This window comes from Thermobia domestica, chromosome 10 (assembly GCF_964235325.1).
Source record: "Thermobia domestica chromosome 10, izTheDome1.hap1.1, whole genome shotgun sequence".
Lineage (NCBI taxonomy): Eukaryota > Metazoa > Arthropoda > Insecta > Zygentoma > Lepismatidae > Thermobia > Thermobia domestica.
In genome coordinates, this window is record NC_137463.1 from 130,946,397 (window position 1) to 130,962,404 (window position 16,008).

The 16,008-nt window shown below is 35.4% G+C and overlaps 1 protein-coding gene across 1 annotated transcript in view; it reads right to left on the minus strand.

Moving 5' to 3' along the window:
• Nucleotides 1-16,008, minus strand: part of LOC145661604 (phospholipid-transporting ATPase ABCA3-like) — a 1,415,399-nt gene that overhangs the window by 6,667 nt on the left and 1,392,724 nt on the right. Inside the window, exon 18 of the mRNA XM_081726924.1 lies at nucleotides 7,709-7,834. Coding sequence (XP_081583050.1) covers nucleotides 7,709-7,834 — 126 coding nt within the window. The remainder of the gene's footprint in view (nucleotides 1-7,708; nucleotides 7,835-16,008) is intronic.

The window sequence follows — 16,008 nt, forward strand, 5'->3', positions numbered from 1 at the left end:
AAGCGTGAAATACTTTGAATTCGCGGTTTATGGGAGTAGAAAACGATGTGTTACAACTGTCCGCTATACGATAAATACTTCTACGTAAATATAGAAGCGACGTCATGAGAAAGGTATGTGTTTGGTTATTAGGAATGTAGACTTCAGGGTTTCAAGAATTAATACCACCTTTGAGGAGATGAAATCTTCCAAGAAATAGTATGTTTAGATATCGTGTCATCAGACGGATTTGGATCAACCAAAAGAAACGTTTTTAGTAATGTTGGGTTGAAAATGCCTTACTTAACTAAAAAAAAACTTTTAATACATGTGGACGGGTCATGAAAAGGGACCTACGGCTATATCTCGCAGTAGGATGCTGAAACCACCTTTGGTACGTTCCCTTTTATTGAAAGACGTTGTTCGAGGATGACCAATATCGTTCACTTACCGTACGAGATAGAATTTATCAGTCTCATTAAAGCAATGTATCATTATCAACAGAGGCCCACATCCAGGGGGTTTAGGGGGCCGGACCCCCCTAAATTTTGGCTGCCCACCCTAAAATTTTCACGGTAGGCTGGCAAATGAACTATAATAAATGGTGATGAACTATAACATGGTTGGGTCGGGCCCCCTAACTTCAGCCCCCTTACATTTTTGGGTCGGGCCCCTTACATTTTTGGGCTGGTTACAAGCCTATATTAACACTATCTCATAAAGGAATTCTAAGTTATAGGCAGGGGCGGACTGGCCCACCCTGTTACCCTGCAAATGCAGGGTGGGCCCCCCAAACAGGTGGACCCCCTCCACCAATTTTAAAAAGATGTGCTCAATTAAACCTACCAGCATCAAAAATATGGCAGGGTAACTCCCGCAAACTAGTGTTTTGCATAAAAAAGACGTAAAGTTAAACTTTCATGAACAGACCTTATTTTTCTTCACATTTACCGACTTGAAAAGGTTCCGTCTATGAGACAATCAGGCCCTAAAACATTGCGAGGTTTGTGATACAGCAGCTGTTAAAAACGAGCACGTTAACTACTACTTTTTTAAACATAAGAAACACACTAGATTTCAGGCTGTTATTGGATTTGGCTACCATTGCCTGCTCCGGTCCTTTTACAAGCCCGCGAGTGATGATGTTTTAAAGAAACAATAGTTTCGTAGATATTGTTATTGTGGAAAGTGGAGGTGGAGCCGGAACGCTTTTCAACTGCATTGTCCTCAGACCAAGCTTCGAAGAAAGAAATCGGATCAGGCTTCGTGTTTTTCTTTTTTCAGTGCGGTAAAGCGAAAAGAAATTTGTCGCCACTATCAACGATTGTTTTATACAAACCTCAAACAATTACTATGAAGTTGCTGCCCTCGGCTCGTGTTTTATTTGTATATTACATCGAAGAGCAAATCCGATAACAGCAATTCAATTATTAGAACACCAGTTACGTGTCGTTTGTCGTGGAAGATAGATGTGGTTTTGTCAGTATGGATTGTAGGAGTGATTGTAAGATTACTGTAAAGAAAAAATATAAAAATGGTGCTAAAAAGCGAGAACACAAACGAAGATGTGATTTACAAAAAGCTGCATCTGACCCAAAACAACCTAGGCTATTTGAATCTGTGAAGCCCCAAGAAACAAATGAGCGTAATGTGACTCATTCGAGTACTGCAGGACAATTGCCAGGTTTTTTAAATTTTTATTTATTTATTTATTTATTTTTTGTCTAAGGTGTTTATAAATTATAATGTATACACCACGTCTTTGGATGATTTCAGTCAATTGTAGCTTATCTTTTATGGCTATTTTTACTTGAAATTACACAACTTTAACAGGCGAACACGAAATTAACTGAACTGTTTGCTGCCGCGTAGTGCTTTCATGGGTCAGGGGTCGAGTCATGCTTGCTTGAGACATGGGTCGGGTCAGGTCACCTACGCTAGGATCAGGGCTGCTCTAGCCACGGGTCTTCTCGGTCAACTTTCTTATGCGCCGTTTCGGCTAAATCCTTCTCGGGTCGAGAGGGTCGGGGACCCGACTCATGACCCGAATAGGTTTTAGCCGAAACGACGCATAAGAAAGTTGACCCAAACCGACCCGTGGCTAGAGCTGCCCTGGCCCGACCTGTGACTCAAGGAAGTTCGACTCGAGCCCTGACCCGATGAAGCCTGACCTGACCCGTTTGAGAGCACTAGTTGCCGGCATAGTGATGGGCAGTGGGAATATTCCCGGTGGGAAGGAATTTTAAAATGGGAATATTCCTGGTTTTTTTCCCTGGCCTATTAATTCCCGGGAAGGAATTTATTTTCATTTCTTTACTTTATCTTCCAAATTATCAGAACCATATGACTAATTACTTTATTTTAATATATTATGATTTACTCCTAGGTTTTAAAGAATTTGGAGGTTAAAAATTTAAAATTATTTGACGGTACTTTATATAACTAATAATATGAGTTTTTAAGTTCAATTTCCATTTGCACTAAAAAGTAGGGTAATTGTTTAGTATTGGAGGCCAAAACTAGCAAAAAGTAAGATGATTTACAGGAGAAATGAGTTGATAGTGATGTTCAAGTTTCCAAGAATGTATCGAACATATTTTTTTTAAGGCAGTAGGGGGTTTATACAAAACGGAAAGGGGATTTATGTGAGAAAAGAAAATAAATTGTTGGTAACGTAGATAGAAAACAACGTACCATGCGGTGCTCTTACCCGCCTTCATTCGCTAACGCTCGCTCTGCAATGCTGTCTGAATTTAATGTTGGTAACGTGATTTAACGTATGAAACCATAAAACAACCGCATCGGAATAGAATATCGCAAAAAAAGTAGGTGCAAAAGCTGGCCCCCAATGCTAAAGAACAGCCAAAATTAGCAAAGTACTAATTTACAAATAATGAAAAGGAACCATTTTGTAAAGTAATTTAGAATTATGTAGAAATTGAGATAAAGTACTATTAATAAACTCTGTACCATCATTAGTAATAGACATCGGTCTCTCTCCTCTCTCTGACTCGCATTTCTGAAAAGGTACTCGGACTTCTTTTACATGCGAATTAACGTATGGAATTTCGAGAAATAGGTAGAATGAGAGGTCGTGTATGGAATGTTACGTGCTAAAATATAAAGATAAGTAAGTAAGTATCTTGCAAATTTTGTGAACATAAGTATGTGTGCGCAAATATTGATAAATTGGTGAGACATGTATCTTCTAGCATTTACCCAATCTAATTGGTTTATAACATTTAACATTAACCTGTATAAACTTAATGTGTTTATAATATCAGTAATAGAGTCGAGTTTAGCAAATCCATTTACATATAAACTGTTACTATATAATTTACTATATATTTTTTCACACATAATTAATTGATAGAACATATTGTAAATAAATATACATTTATGCGTACTCTCTAAATATAATAAAGTGTTAATAAAGTAACATGGTACCGTTCAGAATATACAGATTTTAAAGAATCCTCTGTGGACAACAGTAATAATATGCAGTGATATAAAAATTAATTCAACTTTGAAATCATAATATAGTAATAGAATGCAATTTTCTTTCTGATTGTACCTAAATTCCCAGATAAATTCCCATTTTGGGAATCTTCCCGGGAATCTTCCCATTGAATATTCCCGAAAAATTTACCCATCCCGGGAATATTCCCGGGAATTTACCCATCACTATGCCGGCACTGGGCTCAGTAAGCGTTGGTGTAACTTCTAAAAGTGCTGAACACTTATGCTGTCAATCAAATTAGTGTGTATATCGTGTAAATGTTAACTTCCCTTTAGTTATTTAAAGTTAATTTAAAATAAAAGTGTAGTAAAATGTAAAATTTATTTGTGATGTGCAAAGTAGGTATTCATATGAAAAGAGAAGTTGGGGCCAGCCGAAGAATGGGCGGACTACACTAGACGATAGACGATATCTAATCTTTCTGCGACATGAAGATATTATATTATGACTTACTTATGTCAAGGAAAATCTTGCGTTTCGAAATTTGTCGCAAATTTACCTCCAATCGCATATTTTGCGTCGCATTGAGGCCACAAAGTTACAGCTTTTTCAAGTTTCCAACACTGACGCCATGTGTGTCGTCTCACCTGACACGCTTGGGGAAGGGGGCGGAGTTGTCTGCTAATAGCCACGTGCTAATAGCGGGGCGTACTTCTTCGAGATTATACAGCAATATTTAGACGAGTTTGTGTATGTGGGTTGCAACATTTCTTCTCGCCAAAAAGACAGGTACAGAGAGAGATTGCGGCACATTCGCGAGCAGACTCCCGACTGAAGTAAGTGGTATTTTTTTTACGTATCAAGGGGGAGGGGAGCCCCAGGTCAGCTATGACAAAATAGGGATCTTCGTTACGTAGGGTGGTTGCAGGTTTGGTTACTTAAAAAAAAAGTTTCAGATATGTTATTTTACATGAAAACGCAATAAAAAATTGCCTCAAAATTAATTAACGTTTCCCAAATGTCTATCTCCTCTACTGCTTTTTTTTAAAAAAATCTGATGGCATTTTGGGATTTCCAGCAGACATTGGTAAAATCATGTCAAAATTACACACACACACACACACACACACACACACACATATATATATATATATATATATATATATATATATATATATATATATATATATATATATATATATATATATATATATATATATATTGGGTTTTCTAAAACATATCATTCATTTGTTTAAATAAATGGTTTAAATTCATTACATAAAAAACAATAGCACTATATAAATAACTGAAAGCACCAATTCCAGTATTGTGTGTGTTGAAAATAAAAAGTGATAATGCCAATTACACGCTGTATGAGTTACTATTAAAATGTTCGTACTTCAGATTTTTTGTAATTAATGTTTTGCTTTTGTATGAATATATGGGATACTATTTATGGGTTCGAAGATGGGCTTTTATATGTAATACATATGAAGAATGCCAAGTACATTTTTTACATTTTTATATAGTGGGCCCTCATTTCAGTTTAGCAGGGTGGGCCCTATGGTTGCCAGTCCGCCCCTGGTTATAGGACAACAAGGTGCTTTCATGGATGCCAGAGAACGTTGAGAAACTTTATAAATATAGCCCCTTCTAGTAGAGATTTTATGTCAGTTCTCATTCAGGATTAAACACATCCGATCGAATGAAAATCGTTGTACATGGATGTCTATAACCCGTTTGAAATTGTTCAGATACATGGTCTCGTTAAAGTGGCTATGATAAGAAAGAATCTTATTGTAGCTTACACCTGGATTTTATCTTCGATTAAGGAATATATCGAAGTGGTGCAGAGGGAAGATAATAATTTGGAACATATTATAGATAAAATCTAGGGAGAAGAAATAACTAGGAATTTTGAACTTAATAAGAAAATATTAATCAAAAGGAGAAAAGTAATAGGAATAATTTTTTTCTTACGAAATCGTTATGCGCAAGGACTTGTATTGATTTATGAATGAATATCAACAAAATAACTATAGGTCATTATGAATCTTAATCCGAAGAAAATCGTGAGATAATACAGTTGGTATTCCATCTATGAAGGCATGAAAAATTATATTATTTTTCTATATGAGGTGAAATTACTCATAATCTTTAAAGAAATTATTATTTCAATATTTGTTAATGTGTGTATGAATGCACGAAGGTCAACGAATTTTTTCTTATTGAAGTTGAAGCCGATCCACCAGGCATCTGGTAGATTCATTGCAAATGGAAGAACAATTTGGGAGGAAAATGAAGTAATAATAGTGCAAAAAGGAAAATAAATAAAATTATTGACATAAATCACTGAAAGGTTTAAAACCCTGTAAAACAGTTTAAATGTGTAGAAATAGTGATGATTGATTTGCGTTTATTGGAGTTATATGGAGATATGTAAAATTAGGGATTTTTTTAAAGGAGGAAGAACACGTGCTTGCATTCTTGCTTTTGTTTAAACTCCATACTTGTTTGAATTTGGCTCGTCAGAGTTGCCAAACTTTTAATGTGGGATGGTGGCAGCTGGACTCGAAGAAAATGTACATTATAGTTAGCAAATTGCAACGGTCGTTCGTAATTTTGCAAAACGTGGCTCAAGTTAAAAGAGACATCTGAGAAATTTTTATTTTATTTTGAGAACTTTCCTATTATGTTGCCTTTCCCGAGTTTTTGAAACCTCTTAATCTTGTCTATTTGGTTGTAGAAAGAATTGGGCACTTTTGAAGTGGAGGAGGTTTTCAGTAAGCTAAGGACAAATAGTTGTTTTACTCCTAGTGCTTTATGCTGCTTGTGAATGTGTAAAGTTTTGAGTGTCCTCTAATTGTATACTAATTTCGTTACAATTCTCCTCTATCAAACGGCACGAGATTTTGATGAAGTCCTGTTTGACCTAACGTTTGAACAATAAGCGGAAGGAATTGATTACTTAGTAGTACTTCCATACCTTCTAATAAATGTTAGTTTCAATAATTTTTGTAATTACTTTTGCTTATAGTAAATAAACTTTGACCGGGTTTCTGGACCGAATGTTTCACTTTTTGAAAGCTTTCATTCAACTTAGAATAGTATTTCGTAACAGGGAAATCTAATTTAGTAATCTGTAGTAGTTACAAATTGATAATTCAGCAGAATAATGGAGTAAAATGTTGATGTTTCTCAGAATGTGGAAAGGGATGCTTTGTTCTATGTTATATTCAATTGGGAACATTTTTAGATAATAAAGATAGAATGGAAGGCTTATTTTGAAATTGTTAGAAAATCGCATACATTTTTCAATATAAACTGTTCGTGATGGAAAATGCTATATTGAGGGAATGTCGTATCAGAGATGTTAAACTTTACTTATATATATTTTTTCTGAAATATAAATTTGATACAGAACTTTAATTTTCGCTTTCAAGTTGATTAACTTTCGGTGCAGAGGCAATAAATAGATTGTTCACAAAATAGATCGTAGATAACTTGACTGAGTCCTGATTCAGGTTTTTTTTATTCAGGTATAGAGAAGAATTATTCAAAAAGTAATTTCCCTTCAAAGCTTTTTATTGAAGATTAACGTAATGTTTTCCTAGATTTTTATAATAAATTATTAGTGCAAGCTTAAATTATTTTCGTAAGTTACAGTATTTATCAAAATTAATTAGTTTTTCTTTTCATCTTGTAATATCGATTCATGCTCCATTTAAATAGTCTATTTGTGAAGAGAATTTCAAATTTATTTTCTTGAGCTCACTGGCATTGGACACTTAACGTACTTATTGTGTTTCTGCTTCGGATAATTAGTTTTTAAAAATCTTTTTGAAATTTGTCATGTTTTCAAATCTTATAGGTTGGATCTACGATGGACAGACATGGAAACTATGAGATGGGGATGGGAACTATGAGTTTTGGCTAGTTCAAAGTGTGAAGATGTTTTCTCATATCAATGTTTATGGTCTCAGGCTCCTAAATAATTCACATTATAATTAAGCTTGTCTATTAAAAATAATAACATATTCATATAATATTCCTTAACTTCCATTATTCCTTGCTGATACTCTTGTAAAAGATAAAAGTATTCTCATTATTATAATACACTTTAAAGAAACCTTAAGAAATTCATTTCATATATCGGTTTCAACAGCAGTTTCAAATAAAATGTTAAATTGTTTTGCTATTCATTGTATATTTACTTATAATTATATCTGTTGATGAAACATGTAATTCACAAAACATTGTGAAACTTACCGGAAACCATATTCACAAGTGCTACAATCATCGTACCAAATAATGGTTCTGCAAAATGGTAGCTGACAGTGTATGTAAACGGATAGAAACTTAATCCAAATAGTATAAAAATCAGAATCAGTGGACCTAAGGAAAAAGAGTTGTAAATATAAGGATTAGCTGTGAATATATTGAATAAGTTGTTGTACATAAACAACAAGGGACGAACGTCCGGGATAAACACATGTTTTGAAAACTATGTATGTGATTTGATGTTATGTGTTGTGTGGCGTCATCTATACCAAATTCCTGTGGTACATCTGTGAAACGGTAGATTGCTTTCATAACGGAAGCATGGAACAAAAAGGAGAAAGAAGGCGAAACCTCAAGATGAAGTCAGAACGTATTATTTTAATTTGTTAATTTAAGAATGTTGTTACTTGCATCGCATGAATAATTGCAGTTTTAATGTAAAGCGGGGATTAGGTTTTGGGACTTTCTTGGGGTAGAATGCATAAGTAAAATAAACGAATACAATGTTACGATTGAACTCGAGATTATGTTGAGATGAACTAGATTAGGAACATACTCGTACAAAATTAAGTTAATTACACAGAAGTAGGAAAATAGTTTTACTTGCTTGCAAGAGCAGAAATATTTGTATGATTCGAGAAAGGTAAAATATTAGTAAAAGCCAATATGACTATGGAATCGTTCTGCATTTAGTATCACATTATTCTATCTAGATTTGTAGATTACCTTCTGAAATTTAAGAGTAACAAAGTTAAGGCCAGCCCATTCAATCATCGACCAGTATCACTTATTGGCTGTCGTGTAACAGTGATATCGGGAATGCCGGGAGCAATAATTTTATGTTTGGTAAGCCATCGTGTGTGAGGGTTTTTTTCAAGCTGGTGTACCCTGATGAACTGTAATATCTCGTAGCAGTATGCATGACAGTGTGTTTCTCGTCGTATTTTACGGATACAGTGCGTTCTATGAAGGATAGAATTGAAGTCATGTTTCTGTGTGTTGCTGCTATTTATTGTTATCGCTAAAGAGTATAATAATGAACAACTCGTGGACAACCTTATTAGGGTGCCAGCCGTGAATCAGTTACTATAGAATTTACTTATACAAATTCTATAGTATATATGTTGACTGTATACCAAGTGTTATAAGCTGAAAAGATACAGACACACGTGTTGGCTCAAAGTAATATAAATCAACAGCAATCTATCACAATATTAGATCAAACCTGAGATATGTCTCATACAACGACACATAGAATCTTCAGGCAACACATATTTTATCCGTATAAACTGCACATTTTGCAGAAATTAACAGAGCACGATCCTGATGTTCAGCAGAAAATTCGTGAGAAAATATGTGAAGAATTGGGGTGTGATAACATTGTGCCGACAAGCATGTGTTTCAGTGATAGAGCACTTTTCACCTAAACGGCACAGTCAAGAGATACTGGATGGAGTGACGCGAATACTCCTACATTTCGTGAAGGCAACACATAACATCCAGAAAAACTGAATTATGTGGGTGAAAATATCGGGTGATCACATAATTGGTCCTGTGTTCATAGATGGAGCGTTGAAAGTGGGAAGTACTTGGAGACGCTACAAGATATTATTATGTCTTTGATTGTGGTAGTAGTAATCGCCCCACCTGAGGTAAATTTTTCCGCCCCCTGGAGCGTGGCGAACGCCGCCGCCGCCGCCAAAAGTTTGCGCCCCCGGGCGCCCGGCGCCCATTTTTTGGGTTACGTGGTATGACGTCATAGGGTCACGTGATGTTAGGCCATGACTTTTTTCGGTTACGTGGTGTTAGGCCACGCCTTTATGGGGTACTTTTGCCGAGAGGGGTTGATTTTGTTTCCTTTTACGGCATAACATTTTGAGGATTTTTACTTTTTAATGGAATACAGGTGTATGTATAGTTTACTTTGCGGTATATAATTTTAACTTTTGCGCCCCCGGCGCCCCTAGGCCACACCCCGTCCGCCTTTATGGGGTAGGTTGTTGATTTTGTTCCCTTTTACGGCATAAAATTAGGAGATTGTTACCTTATGATGGAGTACAGGTGTATGTATAGCTTATTTTGTGTTACTTGATATTAACTTTTGAGCTCCTGGAGTGTGACGCCCGCTGAAATTTTGCGCCACCGCCCCTCTAGTTTACATAGTTTTACGCTCCACCTTTATGGGGTACTTTCACTATGGGTTTATTTTGTTTCCTTTTATGGTATAAATTTGAAAAATGTTATTTCCTTTCTTACCTTATAGGGTATATATATATATATATATATATATAGCCTACCTTATTTTTGTTTCATTTCATACGCCCCTGCGTCCACCTTAGCATTGCTTTTAGGACGACGTTATGGGGTTACGTGATGTTATTCCATGCTCTACCTTTATGGGGTAGTTCCACTGAGGAGTTTATTTTGTTTTCTTTTAAGGGTATCTTTTATGTGTATAAATTTGAAGAATGTTATTTGCTTTCTTACCTTATAGGGTGTATGTATAGCCTACCTTATTTTTGTTCCCTTTGATACGCCCCTGCGCCCACCTTAGCATCGCTTTAGGATTATGTCATGGGGTTACGTGATGTTAGGCCATGCTCTACGTTTATGGGGTAGTTCCACTAAGGGGTTTATTTTGTTTCCTTTTATGGGTATAACATTTTGGAGATTGTTATCTTTATTTCTTACCTTATAGGTTGTATGTATAATCCGTTTCGTTTCATGATTATCAATGATTGATTTTCGAGCCTTATTATTTGGAGGTGAACTTAAGATTATTTCCTTAAATTTGATATGTACTTTGTGATCCATTTTGTTCCGCTTCAGGGGTGAACATGGATACCTTACGAGTGTTGATTACTACGTTATAGACATTGCAATCGTCCCGAGTTTGATTCTTGGTACTAGTTTCAGGAAACTTTATGTTTAACGCCTCGGAAAACGATAATGATGAGAAATGGTAGGATGAAACAGGAGAAAACATCATAACCTTACTTGGTTGTGAATTGAAGCAGAGACCTCACACATAAGAGACAAGCGTTGAGCGACTGTACTCCATTGAAAAATTTTAGTTTGTTGACTATTACGTTATAGACATTGCAATCCTTCGAGTTCAATTCTTGGTGCTAGTTTCAATAAATGTTGAGTTTCACGCCCCTCGAGGCTAAGAGAGACGACGATGATGAGAAATGGTAGGACAAAACAGGAAAAAACATGAACTTACTTGCTTGCGGATTGAAGCAGGGACCTCACAGATTAGAGACAAGCGCTGAGCCACCGTGCCCCATTCGATGTGAGCAATTTTACGTATGAGAAGAACATGGACATGTTATGTTACATTACACATTTCTGCTCGTTGTTACGCATACGAGTTTGTTGTGAAATTGCAGGATCTGCTTTTACGAAGAGTATAATGTCAGTTCGTTTATTGAATATCTCTAAGAGGTGTAAAGGAGGAACGATTCCGGACCTAGTTAATAACATTAATTTATATCGTTTTTGTTCGCAGATTAAATAAAAACGATGCAAAGTTAAAAAAAGCTTCTTCGTGTATTGGCTTATAATCATATGTTTAGAAGCAAACGTCAGCTATATTGTGTTACATGTGCTTACGTATTCGTTGTCAGTATCATTGCCATTCTATTGTTATTGCATATTAAACATATACAGTATTTAATTGTCAATTGTTTACTTTGAAAGGATATATTTATTCTTTGAGAAGGATAAAAGGGATGGGATGATGTGATTTTGGACCTAGTTAGTACCTCTCGTTTCCGTTCGTGGATTAAATAAAAAGATTACTTTTAGCTTCAATCTGATTAGTTCATTGTTCGAGCGATTTTTTAAACGCTCAGCGTTTGTCGATCAGTAAGCGCTTCATTGATTGAAACAATGTTGCCAGATTTTGAAAATCTAAACTGCTCCGATTCCTTTTCGAAACGGTTCCGCTGAGTGCAAGAATTTTCAAAACTAAAAATTTGAAAAACTAAAATTTAAACATTTCAAAACAAAAAAAATTCTAACTAAAATTTTCAAATAAAAAAATTAAACAAAACATGTCAAACAAAAATTTCAAACTAAAAGATTTCAAATAAAATTATGAAACAAATTTTGAAAATCTAAAAATTTAAAAACTAAAAAAAAAATAAAATCAAACTTTCTGGAAGGAAATTTTTAAACTTAAAATTTTCGAACTTAAAATTTCAAACCGAATTTGAAAACTAAAATTTTCGAACCAAATTTTCAAACTATTTTGTTTCGAACTCAGAAAGTTTAACTTAAAACTTGTAAATCAAAATTTCAAACTAAAAGTTTTCGATCTAAAATTTTGAACTAAGAAAATCGAACTCAAAGTTCAAACTAAAGATTTTCGAACTCAGAAAGTTTTAAAATCAAAATTTGAAACTCATGTTTCGAATTAAAAATATTTTCAAACTACAATTATCAAACTCAAACTTTTCGAAAATCTTAACAAAGATTGAAAGTGATCACCTAAACGGATTACATCGTAGATTGTGAATTGTTGCTAAAGTTGAAAGTGCAGTCAGTTTAACGACTTTTAACTTACTGATTTGAATTTTAATTATCTTGGAGAAGTATTCAGGATGAAATTTGATATATGATGATGATGAACCCGTTGGCCAGCCATAGCCTGATTTCACATTGTAGCTCACGAAAGTAATCTTGTTGTAGTTGTTTAGCCGTGACCATTTTTTCTGGACATAGTCTGTACGATCACCAGGAATGAATCTTAGTTTAGCGACCATTAAGACGTGATTTAATAAATATTAGCCACTTTAACACTTGAACTTGTATGAAACGGATAACAGCTTACTGATCAAAGCACAGAAGGAACAAAATGCTAAGATGGACAGAATTTCATTCATGTGACGTCAAGCATGGAAGTATTTCCTTACCTCTTACTTCTCTCACTTGAAAGTGCTAATCAGCATTTTCCATGTTGAATGCATTACGATATATAAAAAATCTTTCCTTAAGCCCATTTGAGATTTCAGTGGCTAAGTCCAGGATCGATTTTCGGCGTTATTATTACGGGTTTAGGTACACAACCCACAGAAGTACGTTCAAGTCTTATACAGCCTAAGGTCATAAACATTTCCAATCTTATATGTAAAATAGAAACAAATATTTGGTGTTTATAGCTACATTTATGATGATTCGAATTTCACTTTGAACTGTAGGTCCACGTCTTATACAGCCTCGGTATTGTTGACACAACATAAAACATTTATGGTGGTTCAGATTTTATCATTCATGTTTTATGCAGTCTAGGAACACATGATTTACGTCCTCGGTAGTGTTAAGAGAACAGAAAACACTCGTGGTGGTTCAGACTCTATCGTTCAAGCTATACACAGCCTAGTGACACAAAACTTTAATTAATCAATTTTACACATAAAAGAGAAATGAAATTAAATCTTTGAGTTTTACGTTTCACGGTTATGCTAACTAGTCTAAAGGAGACGATGATGATGAGAAATAAATGTAATGATGGATTAAATATAGTGGGGAGAACCCTGAGAAAACCCAGGCACACGGATTTTTGTTCACTACAAAGCAACTTGGCGTTAGCTAAGATCGAACCAGCGACCTTACACACCTCTGTCATTGAGTCATCACGACGTAAGTCAGATAATGATATACTTAACATGAAACAAGCAAGGTCACTGAGTTGAGGAAGATCATTTTGCAGGCCTCAGCTTTTCTGGGAGAGAAAGTTTGATTTTATTTTTTTTAGTATTTAAATTTTTAGATTTTCAAAATTTGTTTCATAATTTTATTTGAAATCATTAGTTAATAGTTTGAAATTTTTGTTTGACATTTTTTGTTTAATTTTTTTATTTGAAAATTTAAGTTCGAAATTTTTTTTGTTTTGAAATGTTTAAATTTTAGTTTTTCAAATTTTTAGTTTTGAAAATTCCTGCACTCAGCGGAACCGTTTCGAAAAGGAATCGGAGCAGTTTAGATTTTCAAAATCTGGCAACATTGTTTCAATCAATGAAGCGCTTACTGATCAACAAACGCTGAGCGTTTAAAAAATCGCTCGAACAATGAACTAATCAGATTGAAGGAAAGAGTCATCTTTTTATTTAATCCACGAACAGAAACGAGAGGTACTAACTAGGTCCAAAATCACATCATCCCATCCCTTTTATCCTTCTCAAAGAATAAATATATCCTTTCAAAGTAAACAATTGACAATTAAATACTGTATATGTTTAATATGCAATAACAATAGAATGGCAATGATACTGACAACGAATACGTAAGCACATGTAACACAATATAGCTGACGTTTGCTTCTAAACATATGATTATAAGCCAATACACGAAAAAGCTTTTTTTAACTTTGCATCATTTTTATTTAATCTGCGAACAAAAAATATATAATTTAATGTTATTAACCAGGTCCGGAATCGTTCCTCCTTTACTCCTCTTAGAGATATTCAATAAACGAACTGACATTATACTCTTCGTAAAAGCAGATTCTGCAATTTCACAACAAACTCGTATGCGTAACAACGAGCAGAAATGTGTAATGTAACATAATATGTCCATGTTCTTCTCATACGTAAAATTGCTCACATCGAATGGGGCACGGTGGCTCAGCGCTTGTCTCTAATCTGTGAGGTCCCTGCTTCAATCCGCAAGCAAGTAAGTTCATGTTTTTTCATGTTTTGTCCTGTCATTTCTCATCATCGTCGTCTCTCTTAGCCTCGAGGGGGCGTGCAACTCAACATTTCCTGAAACTAGCACCAAGAATCGAACTCGGATGATTGCAATGTCTATAACGTAATAGTCAACAAACTAAAATTTTTCAATGGAGTACAGTCGCTCAACGCTTGTCTCTTATGTGTAAGGTCTCTGCTTCAATTCACAACCAAGTAAGGTTATGATGTTTTCTCCTGTATCATCCTACCATTTCTCATCATTATCGTTTTCCGGGGCGTTAAACTTAACGTTTCCTGAAACTAGTACCAAGAATCAAACTCGGAACGATTGCAATGTCTATAACGTAGTAATCAACACACATAAGGTATCCATGTTCACCCCTGAAGCGGAACAAAATGGATCACAAAGTACATATCAAATTTAAGGAAATAATCTTAAGTACACCTCCAAATAATAAGGCTCCAAAATCAATCTTTGATAATCATGAAACGAAACGGATTATACATACAACCTATAAGGTAAGAAATAAAGATAACAATCTCCAAAATGTTATACCCATAAAAGGAAACAAAATAAACCCCTCAGTGGAACTACCCCATAAAGGTAGAGCATGGCCTAACATCACGTAACCCCATGACGTAATCCTAAAGGCGATGCTAAGGTGGGCGCAGGGGCGTATGAAATGAAACAAAAATAAGGTAGGGTATATATATATATATATATATATATATATATATATATATATATATATATACCCTATAAGGTACGAAAGTAAATAACATTCTTCAAATTTATACCATAAAAGGAAACAAAATAAACCCATAGTGAGAGTACCCCTTAAAGGTGGAGCGTAAAACTATGTAAACTAGAGGGGCGGTGGCGCAAAATTTCAGCGGGCGTCACACTCCAGGAGCTCAAAAGTTAATATCAAGTAACACAAAATAAGCTATACATACACCTGTACTCCATCATAAGGTAACAATCTCCTAATTTTATGCCGTAAAAGGGAACAAAATCAACAACCTACCCCATAAAGGCGGACGGGGTGTGGCCTAGGGGCGCCGGGGGCGCAAAAGTTAAAATTATATACCGCAAAGTAAACTATACATACACCTGTATTCCATTAAAAAGTAACAATCTCCAAAATGTTATGCCGTAAAAGGAAACAAAATCAACCCCTCTCGGCAAAAGTACCCCATAAAGGCGTGGCCTAACACCACGTAACCCAAAAAAGTCATGGCCTAACATCACGTGACCCTATGACGTCATACCACGTAACCCCAAAAATGGGCGCCGGGCGCCCGGGGGCGCAAACTTTTGGCGGCGGCGGCGTTCGCCACGCTCCAGGGGGCGGAAAAATTTACCTCAGGTGGGGCGAGTACTACTGTGGTGGAGAGTAAGGGAAACAATCCCGAAGAAGTGGTAACACCCAACCTGTTTTTCAACATGATGGCTGTCCTGCTAATTATTGTTGCTCATATTTGGCTATTTACCGTCTGTACTGTTCGCCGCCTGGGTGATGGATTGATCGTTGAGACACTATCGACTGGATAGCTTGTTCTCAATTTCTAGCCCTTCTAGAGTTTCTTCTC